Source organism: Leptonychotes weddellii, chromosome 7 (assembly GCF_054177405.1).
Source record: "Leptonychotes weddellii isolate Sample4059 chromosome 7, ASM5417740v2, whole genome shotgun sequence".
NCBI lineage: Eukaryota > Metazoa > Chordata > Mammalia > Carnivora > Phocidae > Leptonychotes > Leptonychotes weddellii.
In genome coordinates, this window is record NC_138375.1 from 119854921 (window position 1) to 119869904 (window position 14984).

The 14984-nt window shown below is 36.5% G+C and overlaps 1 protein-coding gene across 1 annotated transcript in view; it reads left to right on the forward strand.

The window, feature by feature from the left end:
* Positions 1 to 14984, forward strand: part of FBN2 (fibrillin 2) — a 200796-nt gene that overhangs the window by 102024 nt on the left and 83788 nt on the right. The window contains exons 15-18 of the mRNA XM_081825620.1: positions 4206 to 4358; positions 8561 to 8614; positions 10229 to 10354; positions 13201 to 13326. Of these exons, the coding sequence (XP_081681746.1) occupies positions 4206 to 4358; positions 8561 to 8614; positions 10229 to 10354; positions 13201 to 13326 (459 nt within the window). The remainder of the gene's footprint in view (positions 1 to 4205; positions 4359 to 8560; positions 8615 to 10228; positions 10355 to 13200; positions 13327 to 14984) is intronic.

Sequence of the window (14984 nt, forward strand, 5' to 3'; positions counted from 1 at the left end):
TCAAAACACTTGGATCCTGAAGGTGTGCGGGGGAGAAGCAACAGCAGATGGAAATAATCTGTGCACTTAAGCTCATCCACTGTCTCCAATCTAGGATTTATTTCAGCTTACAAGATTGTCAGCACTTCGTTCAAGGACATTTTAAATACAACAGCCGGAAGAATGTAGCTCCTCCCTGCTTACCAGAGCTAAAGTATTTTCACTTGCTTTAATATACTTACTTGCCGCTTACCTTTACCTAAATGATTCTGTTGAAATCTATGATGAATACAAAACCAGTCTGGGAGGAAGAAATTATTTTTCCTTTAAGCAACAATGTATGAGTAGTGATGAGGAATACAGTGTTTCAAACACAAATCTTCATTCTCTCATCCACATACAGAAAAGGCATGAGACCTTGTTGGAAAGCCTCCAGGTTTTCACAATTGTGGTCAATTAAACTTTTTAAAATAAAAATACCATTTGTTCTATGTCTGATTATATATATTGCTGTTCCTATCACATGCTAGACGTTTTTTCTTCATCTCTTCTGCCTTTGGTGATGCTTTTGAGATGCATTGATTGTTGAAGTTAGAAATGAATCACTACTATGAACTGTTATTAGGGTTAGCACTTCAGTTTTAGATTTCCCTTCTGTATATTGTTTTTTTTTCCTTAGACACTGAGATATGGGTTTTTTTTTTTTTTTCAGAAAAATAAACTATTATTGTAACTAGTATGTTGAAGAAGCATGACGCATAGGCAGAGCATAAACAAAAGGCAACTATATTTTGGTCTCTCCCATCCTTTTAAAATGTATCTTTAAATTTGTTCAGTAGAAGCCATTTACCCAATGAATGAGGAAGAAAACTCAGGCAACCCTATAACTTTACTTCTCTTAAATTTATGTGACAATTTCATGTAATGAAAACAATCTAAATAACTAGAATGCCTGGTACCGTATAATAATATTCTGACCCTGACTTGAAGATACAACATCCTTGAACAGGATGTCTTCTTACTCTACAAGGGTCAAAGAGCCCGAGAAGAGGTGAGAAGGCAGACGCACTGGTGACCATCCTAGGATGGCTTCAAGGTTTCTGGGCTTCCCCAGTGTTTAAAGCACCCCTTCCTTTTGTGGTTCCTCCAGAAGCATTTAGCTGCCCTTCCTGAGATGCATACACTGCCTCACCCACTCTCTGGTTTTTAGCAGTCCAGATAGGCTCTGCCTGATGCTGTCCCATCACCCCTCCACGCCATTGTTTTAGGACCCTCTTTTTATGTGGGCCCACATCTAATCCAAACAACCTGCCCTCCTGTGCCCTGTTAACCTTACGAATAGAGGTGGATGTCACCTGCCCCTCCAGTAGGAATAGCAGCCACTCACTTTTGCCTGTAGGTATCCCAGGCCGAGCTGCTGGGCACAAAGCTCATAACCTGCCCCCTGTGAAGTTCTTCTCTTTGGACCAGTGGTGAGGATGGAAGCACCCCGAACTCATAATCCAGCTCTTGCCAAAAAATTCCTCCTCAAAAAATCCTCTCTTAATTGGGAGGGTTTTCAAGACCTGGCAAGTCATTTTCCATATCCACTTCCTTCAGGATGTAGTCTCAAAATTCACCTTGTTATTTGATATTTAGCACCTTGGGATTTCAGCTTAAGTTTCCTTTTTAACATCCTCTTACATTAGCTTAGGAATATTTTGACATCTTTATCAATACTGTGTGACATTTCTGTTAGCTAAAAGGTGAATTTTCTTTAGCCTAATTGTGCTCCTTACTAGCTTTGTTGCCTTAGGCAAGATACATTACCTCTCTGTACCTCCTTGCCTCATTTGTTTTTTGACAATGAAATAAGTTAATATTAGACTTATTTGTAATAAAGCTTTGAATGGTATCTGGCATTTAACACATGCCCAGTAAGTTAGCTCTTACGGTTATTACTGTTTTATTAAATTAGAATAGCAACATCACATCTAGGGCATAGTCTTAGAGTTGCTGCTTTAAGCAATAAAGAAAAGTTGACACTAAAGAAAGAATAAAATGAAATTAACATTTGGCATCCATACATACTTGACCAGTTATGTGTAGAATCTAAGAAAATCCTTAAAAAAATTCTATTTTTTTTTAGTAAGAAGAGTGATGGAGGAATTTGATAACCTGGAAAATATATAGCTCAGCAGCATTTTGGTCCAGGCCCCCACCAAAACACTTACGCGATGGTGCTTTCGATGCCTCTTACCCTGTTCACCTGTGAGCAGTGTTTAGTTATAATGAACTAGGGTTCCAGTCTGGTACCTTTAACAGGAAAAGGTTGACTGTTCTCATTAAAAAAAGAAGAGAGAAATGAGGTAGTCACCATGTTTTTTGAGTATTTCCTGTGTGTCTTACACACTGTGCTTAGTGCTTAACAAACAACTCTCATTTATTATGTCACTCTATCCTTATTTAATGGATGAGGCAAGTGTTAAATATTTTGAGTAAGGTCCATCCCACAGGGACCAGAACCCAGGACAATTCATGTCCCCCGAAACCTATACATACGTTATGTTACTTTGTTTTTCTGGCGTTGGGTATTCTAAACAACTTAGATAATCCGTAACCCAGAGCAGTATATAATTTGTCTCACTCTTCCAGCGAGTACCATCAGCTTTTTATCGACTTGCTTCTAAAAGTCGTGCAAGGATTATCTTCTCAACATGTACACAAAAATAAATTTGACCGTTCTGTGATGCCTTCTGAGATAATAGATGTTATCCTGAGAACTCACAAAAATCATATTGTAAATCAGACTATGTTCTATTTGTGCATATTTGTCTTTGAGTCAAGTCCTACTCTTATGTGTAACCCGGAGCTGACTTTGCTAAACTCTGTCTCCGCAGAGGCAGAAGGGGACAACATGTCCTCTCTGTAGGGTTGTTGTGGTAAATCTCATGTCCGCTTCCATGTGAGCGTTCACACATCTCATCGTCTAGTGCAGCTATAAATCTCATTGTTTTAATGACAAACATCACCAGATCATAAGAAAGCAGGAGGTGACTCAGTGGGTTACTCTGTGTAATAAGTAGATAAAATTATTTCCATCAAGTTGTGAATAACTATGTCAGTGTAGTGTTTAAAAGCTATGCTGCTTCTCTGGCCTCTTTGGTGATCTGCATTTTTTTTGTTCACCTTTTAACTGTCTCATAAAGTTGTAGCATATTTTATGAGGGTTCAGAGCGAGAGCCTAAGCAGGATATGCTTCTTTGGGACATAGCGTGACACAGCGGTAAAAAGAAGAGCTTTGGAAGTCACATAGCCTGAGTATGAACTCCAGCTTGGGCAGTGGGTAGTCTAGGACTTGGAGCTCCTTGAGGAATACCTCTGAACCTTGCCTTCCTCATCTATGAAATGAGGATAATGATCACTGTCCTGTGGAGCTGTTGCTCAGAATGTTCAACAAGATGATGTCTGTAGGGTGTCTGGGTGGCTCAGTTGGTTAAGCGACTGCCTTCAGCTCAGGTCATGATCCTGGAGTCCCAGGATCGAGTCCCGCATCGGGCTCCCGGCTCAGCAGGGAGTCTGCTTCTCCCTCTGACCCTCCCCCCTCTCATGCTCTCTCTCTCAAATAAATAAATAAAATCTTTAAAAAAAAAAAGATGATGTCTGTAAAACAGCTAAAACAATGCTGAGGACACATAGCAGTGGCTATTATTTTTATCACTGGGTTTTTTGAGAGTCTGAGATTAAAACGTAGTTCAGAGTAGTCAACTGGGGGTTGACAAGAAAGGCCTTCTAACTCAGAAAGTTGAAGTAAGAAATTTCACAACCACGCAGTGTCCTCTCAAGGTTGTTTACTTCCCTGCACTTCATTGTTCCTGAGAACTTCCAAAATAGAAATAACATGTGTCATTTTGAGTATAGGCTAGCCAGTGATTAGAGTTCCAAGTGATGTTTGTAACAGTGGCGTTATACCTGCTTCTGTAAAAGGCCTGGGGGTTAAGTGTGATAATGAATGCTTGTGTAGTGCATAAAACTTCATGGAGGAAAAAAAAAAAAAAAAGAATTGTCTACAATACACATTTGTTGATTTCTGAGCACTGTTAGATGCTAAAGATAAAAAGAAAAGTGGCAGAAGCCCTCCAGAAACTTCCCATCTATTAGCCACTTAGGTTAAAAGAAGCCCTCAGTTTTGAAATCTCTTTATCTCTATCAACATCTCAAATCATTGTTCTTCTACCTCCTTTTAGATACTCACATGCGCAGTACGTGCTACGGTGGGATCAAGAAGGGAGTGTGCGTTCGTCCTTTCCCTGGCGCGGTGACCAAGTCCGAATGCTGCTGTGCCAATCCAGACTACGGTTTTGGGGAGCCCTGCCAGCCCTGCCCTGCTAAAAATTCAGGTAGTCCCATTTGCCAGTTTTGCATCTGGTCAAGAATCTGGAAAGGTAACATTAGGTATTTGGCCAAGGAGTGCATCGGCTCTGTTTTCGGTTGAAGAATTCCACATGTGTGTTGGTATTTGAGGCATATAATGAGATCTGGCCTGTATTTACCTATGATCTCTGGGCAGAGTACACACAGGGAACAGAAGAACGTATTTGCTGACCTAATTAGGATCGTTACAGCAGATTGCTTACGTGGATACCTTAGCCTCACTGTTTTCGATCTTTTGTATCATCGTGAAGATGAATAGCATAAAACCCACTTGTTACTTTCAAGGTTATAGTCGCAAGAGCCTGATTTTATGCATTTTTCATCTTGCCACAGCATGGTCTTAGGCTGCAGTCTTTCAGTAGTTCCAGCAAGTCATAAACATTTTTACCAGTTTATTCACAAATACAGGCATATTACATGGTCTAAGTCTTTGACTATTCTATGACTCTTAGTTATTCATATTTTTCCAAATCTGTACTGAGTTTGTGTAAGTACAGTAGGGATTCAAAAATAAACACAATCTCTTTTTTTCTTTAAATATGGGAATAGTTGAGAGCATAAACAGGCAAGCATATAAACTACAGGTTAGTATGCTTAGTGCCTTAAGAGGGACAGAAACCGAGAACTGGAGAACACAGAGGAAGGAGCAGTAAGTGGTCCCGGAAAGCTGAGAGGGACTTCACGGGGCTGGGGATGGGGGTGGGCATCTGCTCAGTTTGGTCTTGAAAAAAGGAGTAAGAACATTCCAGGTGGAGGGTGGAAGAAATGCACTCTAGCAAAGGGAAATGGCTTGTGATTCTGTTGAAAATCCTAAGTAGATTGTTCAAATCTCAGAATTCTTCTAGAAGGAACTGAGCATGACATTTTTTTTATTTTTTTTATTATGTTATGTTAATCACCATACATTACATCATTAGTTTTTGATGTAGTGTTCCATGACTCACTGTTTGCGTATAACACCCAGTGCTCCATTGAATACGTGCCCTCTTTAATACCCATCACCAGGCTAACCCATCCCCCCACCCCCCTCCCCTCTAGAACCCTCAGTTTGTTTCTCAGAGTCCATAGTCTCTCATGGTTCATCTCCCCCACCGATTTCCCCCCCTTCATTTCTCCCTTCCTACATTTTTTTTTAAAAGAAAGCAGAGTTCGTGTAGGAAATCTTGCCCTAAAAATATTGAAGTCAGCTATGCATATTAAAAAAGAAGTACAAAGACTAGATAAAAAGATGAATGAATTAATAAAACTTGGAATCTAGAAACAGACGTGACTTTAAATGGGAATGCTGGGTACAATAAAGATGCTGTTTAGGTTGGTGAGGAAAGACTGAAATAAGTAATGAATATTGTTGATAAATATTAGAAAAAATATGAAGTTAGCTCCCTGCACTAGACCTTAACAAAGTAATCTCTTATAGGTAGAATATATTAACTTGTTGTTATTTTGTAATAATAAAGGACTTTCAGAGCAGAAACCAAACACTAAAATACACATATAAATTGGAAAAATGTGTTCCGTAATTTATAAGGAATTTGCATCAATCAGTAAGGAAAGTTGAAATCATCTATAGAAAAAAGTGCAGTGTACACAGATAAGATTTCACAAAGCATAAGTGCACGTGGTAGAGAACCACAAGAAAGAATGTGCTAAACTTAAAAGAAAATTAAAATAAAACATCATTTTTGTTTATTAGGTTGGTAAAGTGTAGATGACTGCTTTTGCCCATATGGGTACTCTCTCATACTACTGATAGAAGGCTAACCTGACACATGGAAGAAGAGGAAAACTAGCAGAAGCCTTAAAAAGAGGCATAAATTCTGAGCATTTTTACTTCCAAGAGATTAACCTAGTGATAAAATTGAGTTTCATATTATGTGTTATAATTGTTAAAAGTTGGACAAACCTGATTTCATCCTTAAGAGATTGCTTGAATGAGTGTGGTGTACCACATAACTGAGAAAAAACATTAAATAGTCTATATTTAAATGGGATATTAGTATGAAATGTATATGACACAGTGCAGAGGATCCAAGCCTGTTTCCCGCTTAAACCTCTACGATCTGAGCAAGTCACTTCCATCTCTGTCCCAATTTTCTTAGGTGTCAGAGAAGTGAACTAATGGTATCTAGTTTGTGAATATTACTCAGCTATGAAAAAGAATGCGATCTTGCCATTTGCAACAGCTAGGATGGACCTAGAGGGTATGATGCTAAGTGAAATAAGTCAGACAAAGACAATTACCATATGATTTCACTTACACGTGGAATCTAAAAAACAAAACAAACTATTAAACAGAAGTCAAAGCAGACCCACAAATACAGAGAACAAACTAATGTTTGTGAGGGGTTGAAAGGGTAGGCCAAATGGGTGAGGGAGAGTAGGAGGTACAGACTTCTAGTTATGGAATCAGTAAGTCCCACAAGGATGAAGGTACGGTGCTGGGAATACAGTCAGTGGTATTGTAACTGTGTTTTGTGGTGAGGAATTGTTGCTACACTTGTGAGCACAACAGAACATATCAAATTGTCCAGTCACAATGTTGTACACCTAAAACTAATGTAACATTGTGTGTCACCTACATTTCAACAAAAAATATGCTGGAGTGGTGGGGGCTGGGAGGGATGGGGTGGCTGGGTGATGGACGTTGGGGAGGGTATGTGCTATGGAGAGTGCTGTGAATTGTGTAAGACTGATGAATCACAGATCTGTACCCCTGAAACAAATAATACATTATATGTTTAAAAAAAAAAAAGAAGATATTAGGAAGGGAAAAATGAAGAGGGGGAAATCGGAGCGGGAGATGAACCATGAGAGATGATGGACTTTGAGAAACAAACTGAGGGTTCTAGAGGGGAGGGCGTGGGAGGATGGGTTAGCCCGGTGATGGGTATTAAAGAGGGCACGTACTGCATGGAACACTGGGTGTTATATGAAAACAATGAATCATGGAACTAATGATGTAATGTATGGTGATTAACATAATAAAATAAAATTTAAAAAATATCCAGTTTATAATATTGGGAGGATTAAATAAATTATTAGATGTAAAATGCTAGGATAACACCAGACACATGGTAAATGCTTTTACACGAAGTATTGTCTATTATAATTTTGTTATTGAGACAAAAAAATTAAAAATACATTCTCTACAATACAGTTTGGATTTTTTTAAAGTTTCCATATGTAGAAAATATTTTTTTAACATTTTTTTTATTTTATTATGTTAATCACCATACAGTACATCATTAGTTTTTGATGTAGTGTTCCATGATTCATTGTTTGTGTATAACACCCAGTGCTCCATGCAGAACGTGCCCTCTTTAATACCCATCACGGGGCTAACCCATCCTCCCACCCCCCTCCCCTCTAGAACCCTCAGTTGGTTTCTCAGAATCCATAGTCTCTCACGGTTCATCTCCCCCACCGATTTCCCCTCCTTCATTTTACCCTTCCTGCTATCTTCTTCTTCTTTTTTAAATTTTATTATGTTATGTTAATCACCATACATTACATCATTAGTTTTTTTATTTTTTATTTTTTTATTATGTTAATCACCATACATTACATCATTAGTTTTTGATGTAGTGTTCCATGATTCATTGTTTGTGTATAACACCCAGTGCTCCATGCAGAACATGCCCTCTTTAATACCCATCATGGGGCTAACCCATCCTCCCAACCCCCTCCCCTCTAGAACCCTCAATTTGTTTCTCAGAGTCCACAGTCTCTCATGGGTCGTCTCCCCCACCGATTTCCGCCCCCTTCACTTTTCCCTTCCTACTATCTTCTTTTTTTTTTTTAACATATAATGTATTATTTGTTTCAGAGGTGTACAGGTCTGTGATTCAACAGACTTACACAATTCACAGTGCTCACCATAGCACATATCCTCCCCAATGTAGAAAATATTTGTAACATTTATCAATATATTAACTATATTCAGTGATAATCACTAGTTTTTTTTTAATTTTTTTTATGCTTATCTGTGATTTTGGAATTGTTACAATAATTATGTGTTGGAAAATAGTAATTATTTTTTCATTTTAAAAATTATTGCCAGTAATTTTTCTTCATGGTACTTTTTGGAGTGATGTAAGTGATTCGTGTATGGAGAGGTAGAGTTTGAAGTTTTTAATTTATGTGTTTGTTTTTTTTTTTAATCTTCTAGCTGAATTCCATGGTCTTTGTAGTAGTGGAGTAGGGATCACTGTGGATGGAAGAGGTAACTCTATTCAATTCTCACTCTTATAGTAATTATGTAATTGATAGCTTTATGATTAGAACATGAATATGAATGTATTTAGTATTTTAAAAATATATCATTGTAAAATAAGATAAACTATCTCTTAGAATAGTGGTTATAAGATAGGTTTATTAAGTGGTATGTAGATGCACATTTTTCATAATAGATAAATATTTATCTGTTAAATATATATTGTTGAAAATGTCCCTAACAAACTACACCCATAATTTTGTGGGTACTATTGCTTAAGAAGAGACTGAAGTTGGTATTTAGGTTTAAAGAAAATGAGTCATTTTAAAGAAAAATATTAAATAATGGTGCTGACAAGATTAAAAAAAATCTTTAAGAGATACTTGATATGGATTATGTTTGGGATTTACTACCCTAAAAATAAGTTGTTAAGATTATTTATGCCTAAAAATACTGAAATATTTCTAAATTTAACTAAGGTAGTGAAATTCATTGACATTTTCCTATTTTAAACTTAGTAATATGATTCACAAAATTCAACTATGAAACCTTGAATAGTAAATAAATGTGTTTATAACTTTAAAATTCTTTTACTGTATGTAAAAGTTTATTCTAAGTTCTTTTCTATATGTATAGTATATACATATAGTTTCTTTTGTGTTTTTTTTTAAACTGTAAGTTACTGTTAGTCTTCACTTTACATATATTTTCTTCTCCTTTTGTGTTTGAGAAGATTTTAGACACATTATAGATTAGTCAACGGCAGTATTGCATCTTTGTGATAAACATCAAAAACCAGAGTAAATAAACTTTTACAAGGATGTTTCTCCCAAAACTGAAAAAGCCAACATTTCTGGAGTATGTTAAGGTCTCCCAAATTCTAGAACACAATTGTTAGAATTAAAATTTGAGCATAGTGATCAAAATTTGACTTTGTGACTCTTTCTCATTCCCTCTCAATATCGTCTCCCCAGCAGAGCCAGCCCCTTGTTGGCTACTACTAGATTGCTCATATAAGTGCATCATTCCTCAGGTCTTACTGCCCATGGCTGACAGAGTAGTCCAGTTCGTGGCTTATTGTAAAACATTGTGTTCTCAAGCATCCACATTTGAACTATCCTCTCCATTAATTTCAACTTATTAATAATGAGAAACATTTATTAAATACCATATTACTTAGCTGACTGTAAAAAATGATAATAAAATAGAAATATTCTATGCCTTTGGGGACCATAAAATTATATAGGTCACCCTAGTAAATGTTTGTCTTTTAATTAGATGGTTATAATACATATCCAGTTAAGTTTTCCTTTGGATTTTGAGCCAACAGCCTATAATTTTCTTTATTAATTTTATCATAAATACAGGTGCATTACATGGGTTAGTCTTTTGAATTTCTGCCAATTCCCTTCATTTTTCTTTTAACTTACCAAGAATTGTCCTGTATCCCTCAATTTTATCCTCTTATTCCTTATTTTCATTTCCTTTCCCTTTCTGAAAGACATGCAGATTGTGGGTTTGCAGAGTTAAACACTTCATATGTTGAATTGTCTTTATTAGGCCTACGTGTATCAACAAACAATAAAATGTCTGTGAGCATTAAACTTTCAACATTTAATGCAGATATCAATGAATGTGCTTTGGATCCTGATATATGTGCCAATGGAATTTGTGAAAATTTACGTGGTAGTTACCGTTGTAATTGCAACAGTGGCTATGAACCAGATTCTTCTGGAAGAAACTGTATTGGTAAGTTGCTATATTTATACAAGAGTCTTGTGTATAGTTTAATTTCATGGATTATAAGAGAATTGAAATACAAATAAGTGACTAAATCTGCAGATCTTACAGCTTCTCTTGTTTCCTTTTTAGTACCAAGAGATAAAAATACTGGAATCCACCCAATTCTATTACACAGTAACAAAATTTTTAGTGGCATAACTTAGTATTTAAATCTTTCTTTTCCCAAATGAATGGATGCATACCCAATTATTGGCCTGTTGTATTTCTGCATGTATCTTAATCCTGTAATTATTCACTAAGAAATGGACTTCAGAGTTAACAGGGCAGTATGGATAATAGTAAGTTAAGAAAATAAAGTATTACAGGTTGAGAAAACTTTGACTTACAAGGAAACAACTAGTTGCTAAAACTTATCCAAACATGATTACTGAGATTGGTTTTTCTTTTTGTAATTTGTAAGAGAATGTTTGTAAAAATTCAAGTACATAGTTCATATATTCAGGAATTTGTGAAGAATTTAGACTTTCTCATAGAGTATTTGAGTCCACTTTTATAAAATGAATGTGTTTAATCCATCATATGTAATAATTGTTACATCTAACTATTGATGACTCTTACATCCAAGTCTTGATGATTATAATTAGAAAGAAATACCTTTTTCTGCACTTGTGGTACTAGCTTTTATTATTGAATATATTCATATGATCTTGAGTTGAAGACATATATACAGATAGATGCATAAAGCTGTATTAAATGTTATGTACTTATAATAGATATTGATACTCACAGGGAAAGATTATTGAAATTCATAAAAATATGTAAACCAGTTAGCTTATATTTACCAGAAGCAAAGTTGCTTCCAGCATAATTCCCAAATGCAGTTGAGCACACGGGCACCCTACTGAAAACAGGGAGATTCAGTGAGCATTTATACACTGAACACGGTTCGTGGTGCTCCTTCACTTTTTAAAGTAGGTATATGCACAATTTTGATAAGAGTTAAAACTACATTTTAAAATAAAAATGAAGCCAAATTTCAGTTTTAGTTGGCTAAAGGTTGCCGTCACAAAGTACCAAAATTTGAGTTGCTTAAAGCAACAGAAATTTCTTGTCTCACAGTTTGGGAAGCCAGAAGTCTAAAATCAAGGTGTCCCGAGGGCTGTGCTCTCTCTGATGGCTCTGGGGGAGGATCCCTCCTTCCCTCTTCCAGCCTCTGGTGTTTGCCTGCATTCCTGATGTTCCTTGGCTTGTAGATGCATCACTTTGGTCACATGACCATCTTTTCCCTCTGTATTTTCACATCATCTTCCTGCTGTGTCTCATATCATTTCCCCTTTTTTATGGACAGCAGTCATATGGGATTACAGCTTACCCTAACGATCTCATTTTAACTTAATTACTTCTAAAATGTTCCTGTTTCCCAATAATGTCACATTATGACTTCAACATAACTTTTTTTGATGGACACATTTTAACCCATAGCACAGACTAGTGGGATATTTTCTAGTGGGTAAATAAATACCCCATAGCATGGACTAGCGGGTAAATAACTGCACTTAATGCAACAGACAATCATGGGGAAGTTTATGGTAATGTTTAAAATATAAGGTTAGTTTTTAAAAATCAAGATTCAGCATTGGAGCAAAAACATAACACCCAAAGGGGAAAAAATCAGATAAAACACAAAAAATAATATATATCAGAGCTGATGGAATCAAGACAAATATTTTTCTAATCTCTGTTTTCCAGATTTTCACAACACACATTGTGCATATTGTTTGGGGTAAGGTACAATTGTTATTTGCAAGACTAAAATTGTAAGTTGAAGGAACTATTCTCTCCAAACTGCAGTTTTTATTTCTTTCTGTTATTAACTACATTTGCAAAAATGAGTGTGGATAAGAAGATAAAACTGTGTGAGCTTCTTAAACCTAAGCTGTAGATGATATTTTCTAGGCTGTTCTAGACTGCTAAAGGAATATTCAAAATAGATCATTAATTTCCCATTAATAATGAATAGTTCTGAGATAAAATAATGGAAAAAGAGTAGTAAACACCTTTTGTTTAACTGCCATTTAATGCATTTTTATTACAATTTTATTTTTTTAAAGTGTCATTTGATTTTTTTTTTAGATTTTATTTATTCATTTGAGACACAGAGATACAGAGAGAGAGAAAGAGAGAGAGAGAGCATGAGCAGGGGGAGAGGCAGAGGGAGAGGGAGAAGCAGGCTCCCCACTGAGCCGGGAGCCCGATGTGGGGCTCGATCCCAGGATCCTGGGATCATGACCTGAGCCGAAGGCAGATGCTTAACGACTGAGCCACCCAGGCACCCCCTTTATTACAATTTTAATCAGAAAAAAGCTACCAGTATAGGAATGTTCCATATGAGTAAAACCAAATATATTTTGCTTAAGATCAAGGAATGTGCTTTGGGCATAAAAAGACTAAGAGTGGTGGGGGGATGGGTGAGATAGGCAAAGTGGATTAAGAAGTGCCAACTTCCAGTTATAAAATAAATAAGTCATGGAGATGAAAAGTACAGCATAGGGAATCAGGCAATATGGTCAATATTGTAAAAACTCTGTATGGCGATGGACAGATAATCCCTACACTTACCATGGTGAGCATTGCGCAATGTATATAAATATTGAATCACTATGTTGTAGACCTGAAACTCTTCTAATATTGTATGTCAGCTATACTTGAACTAAAAATATATTAATTTTTTTAAAGGAGAGATGAAATCAAGGAGGGGATAAGGGAAAAAACAAATGAAAATAAAAACTGGTTGGTCACTGGACTGTTCATTTCACTATGCGTATCCCATATCTTCTGATGTTTGCTTTCAGATATTGATGAGTGCTTGGTCAACAGACTGCTCTGTGACAATGGCCTGTGCAGAAACACTCCTGGGAGTTACAGCTGCACGTGCCCCCCCGGGTACGTGTTCAGGACTGAGACGGAGACGTGTGAAGGTAAGAGCCACTTTCCTTGCCTTACGTGTGTGTAGTAAGTACCTAGATAGACACAGATGTTCACCAAGTACATGGATGAAACAAGATAATAAACAGAGTATTGTCTGAATATTTTTTAAATGTAATCATGTCTTTCAGCTCATCTGCCAGTTTTAGAAATTGCATGTACTGGGGCTCCTGGCTGGCTCGATAGGTAGGGCTTGTGTCTCTTGACTCGGGGTCATGAGTTTGAGCCCCGTGTTGCATGTACAGATTACTGAAATAAACAAACAAACAAATAAAAAATTCTTTTTAAAGAAAGAAAGAAATAGCCTGTACCTAACCCAGTTTACAAATCTATCAGTTTTGTTCCATTCAGATAAAATCTCAACAAACACTTTGAAGTTTGCAGAGGGGGAGAAGTGAAAAGAGCCAGTGTGTTTTACTTGCTGAAATAAAATAATCAGATTTTTGTTTGTTTTCTTTTCCCCTTTTAAGAACTACAGTGACACATTCACACCGGCCTTGGGGAACCTGAATCATAATGGCAAAGTCAGCCCTGAGGCATTTTATTTACGACATGATTGATAATATCTCAGAGATTGGCCCAGAAAATATTTGGGGCCTGAGTAAAAATGGCCACCTTACATAAACTTATAGTCTAAGAAAGTTGTCCTTTCTATGTGATGATTTAAAAGTTTATCGTTTGGGTTTCTAGATCATAAATCACTGTTTAAAAACTTCCTCATTTTCTTCTAACTACATTTCTATACAGGGGACGTTATGTGGGTGACTTACACGACAAAAGGCCTCATTTCCGCTGAGATACCAGCTAAGCAAGCAGCGCATTCAATTATGTTTTTGTTTCTTGATCAAAGAACTGTGTATTTCAGAATAATCTGTTGTATGACTACTAATCATTGTTCTTTTTAAGTCTCACTGTGTGGGCCTGTGGAAATGTCTGATGACATTCTCGAATCCAGAAACTGCTGCCAAAGTCACTTAAAAAAAGAAAAAACAGATTTCATCCTTAATTATTTTGAATAGACCTTTCCTTATCTGTTAAAGTATTTCTTAGTGACTCTGTAGCCAAGAAAACAGCAATAGTAATATGATGCAAAAAGATGTTAACATTCTCTCCTTGTCTTATTGTTTCATTTCAAAGCATTCTTGTGAACAGAGACAAGTTAGGACTTGAACAAGAGGCCAGAACACAGATGACTCAGCTGAAGTCAATGAAATGCAATTACAAAGTGCAATTCTAAGTTTGGATTGAATTGGAGGGGGCCATTGAAAAACAGTAATTAGCCTGGAAAAAAGAAAAAAAATAAGAAAAGAGAACCTCAGTATAAAATGCACTTTCTCTAAACTTAGTCCTGGTAACTGTCCTTTTGGAGGAGCTCCTCCCAAGAAGAGTACTCACTCCAATCCTAGTTAAAGTACTTGAAGACTCATCCTCTCCATAATTGAGCATTTCTTTTCAAAACTTAACAGTTTTGAAGATCTTTCTGTCAGAAAAGCTATCTTTTCAGAGTAGCTCAGGCTTTGCCAATACACTCACCTAGAATGTTTCCTAGCACCCATTCCCACCCCCTCTGACACCTGTCATCCTTTAGAATTGCTCTGAGACATGTACTTGGTAAAATAAATATTCAGCCATATATCCTCCATACATTTTT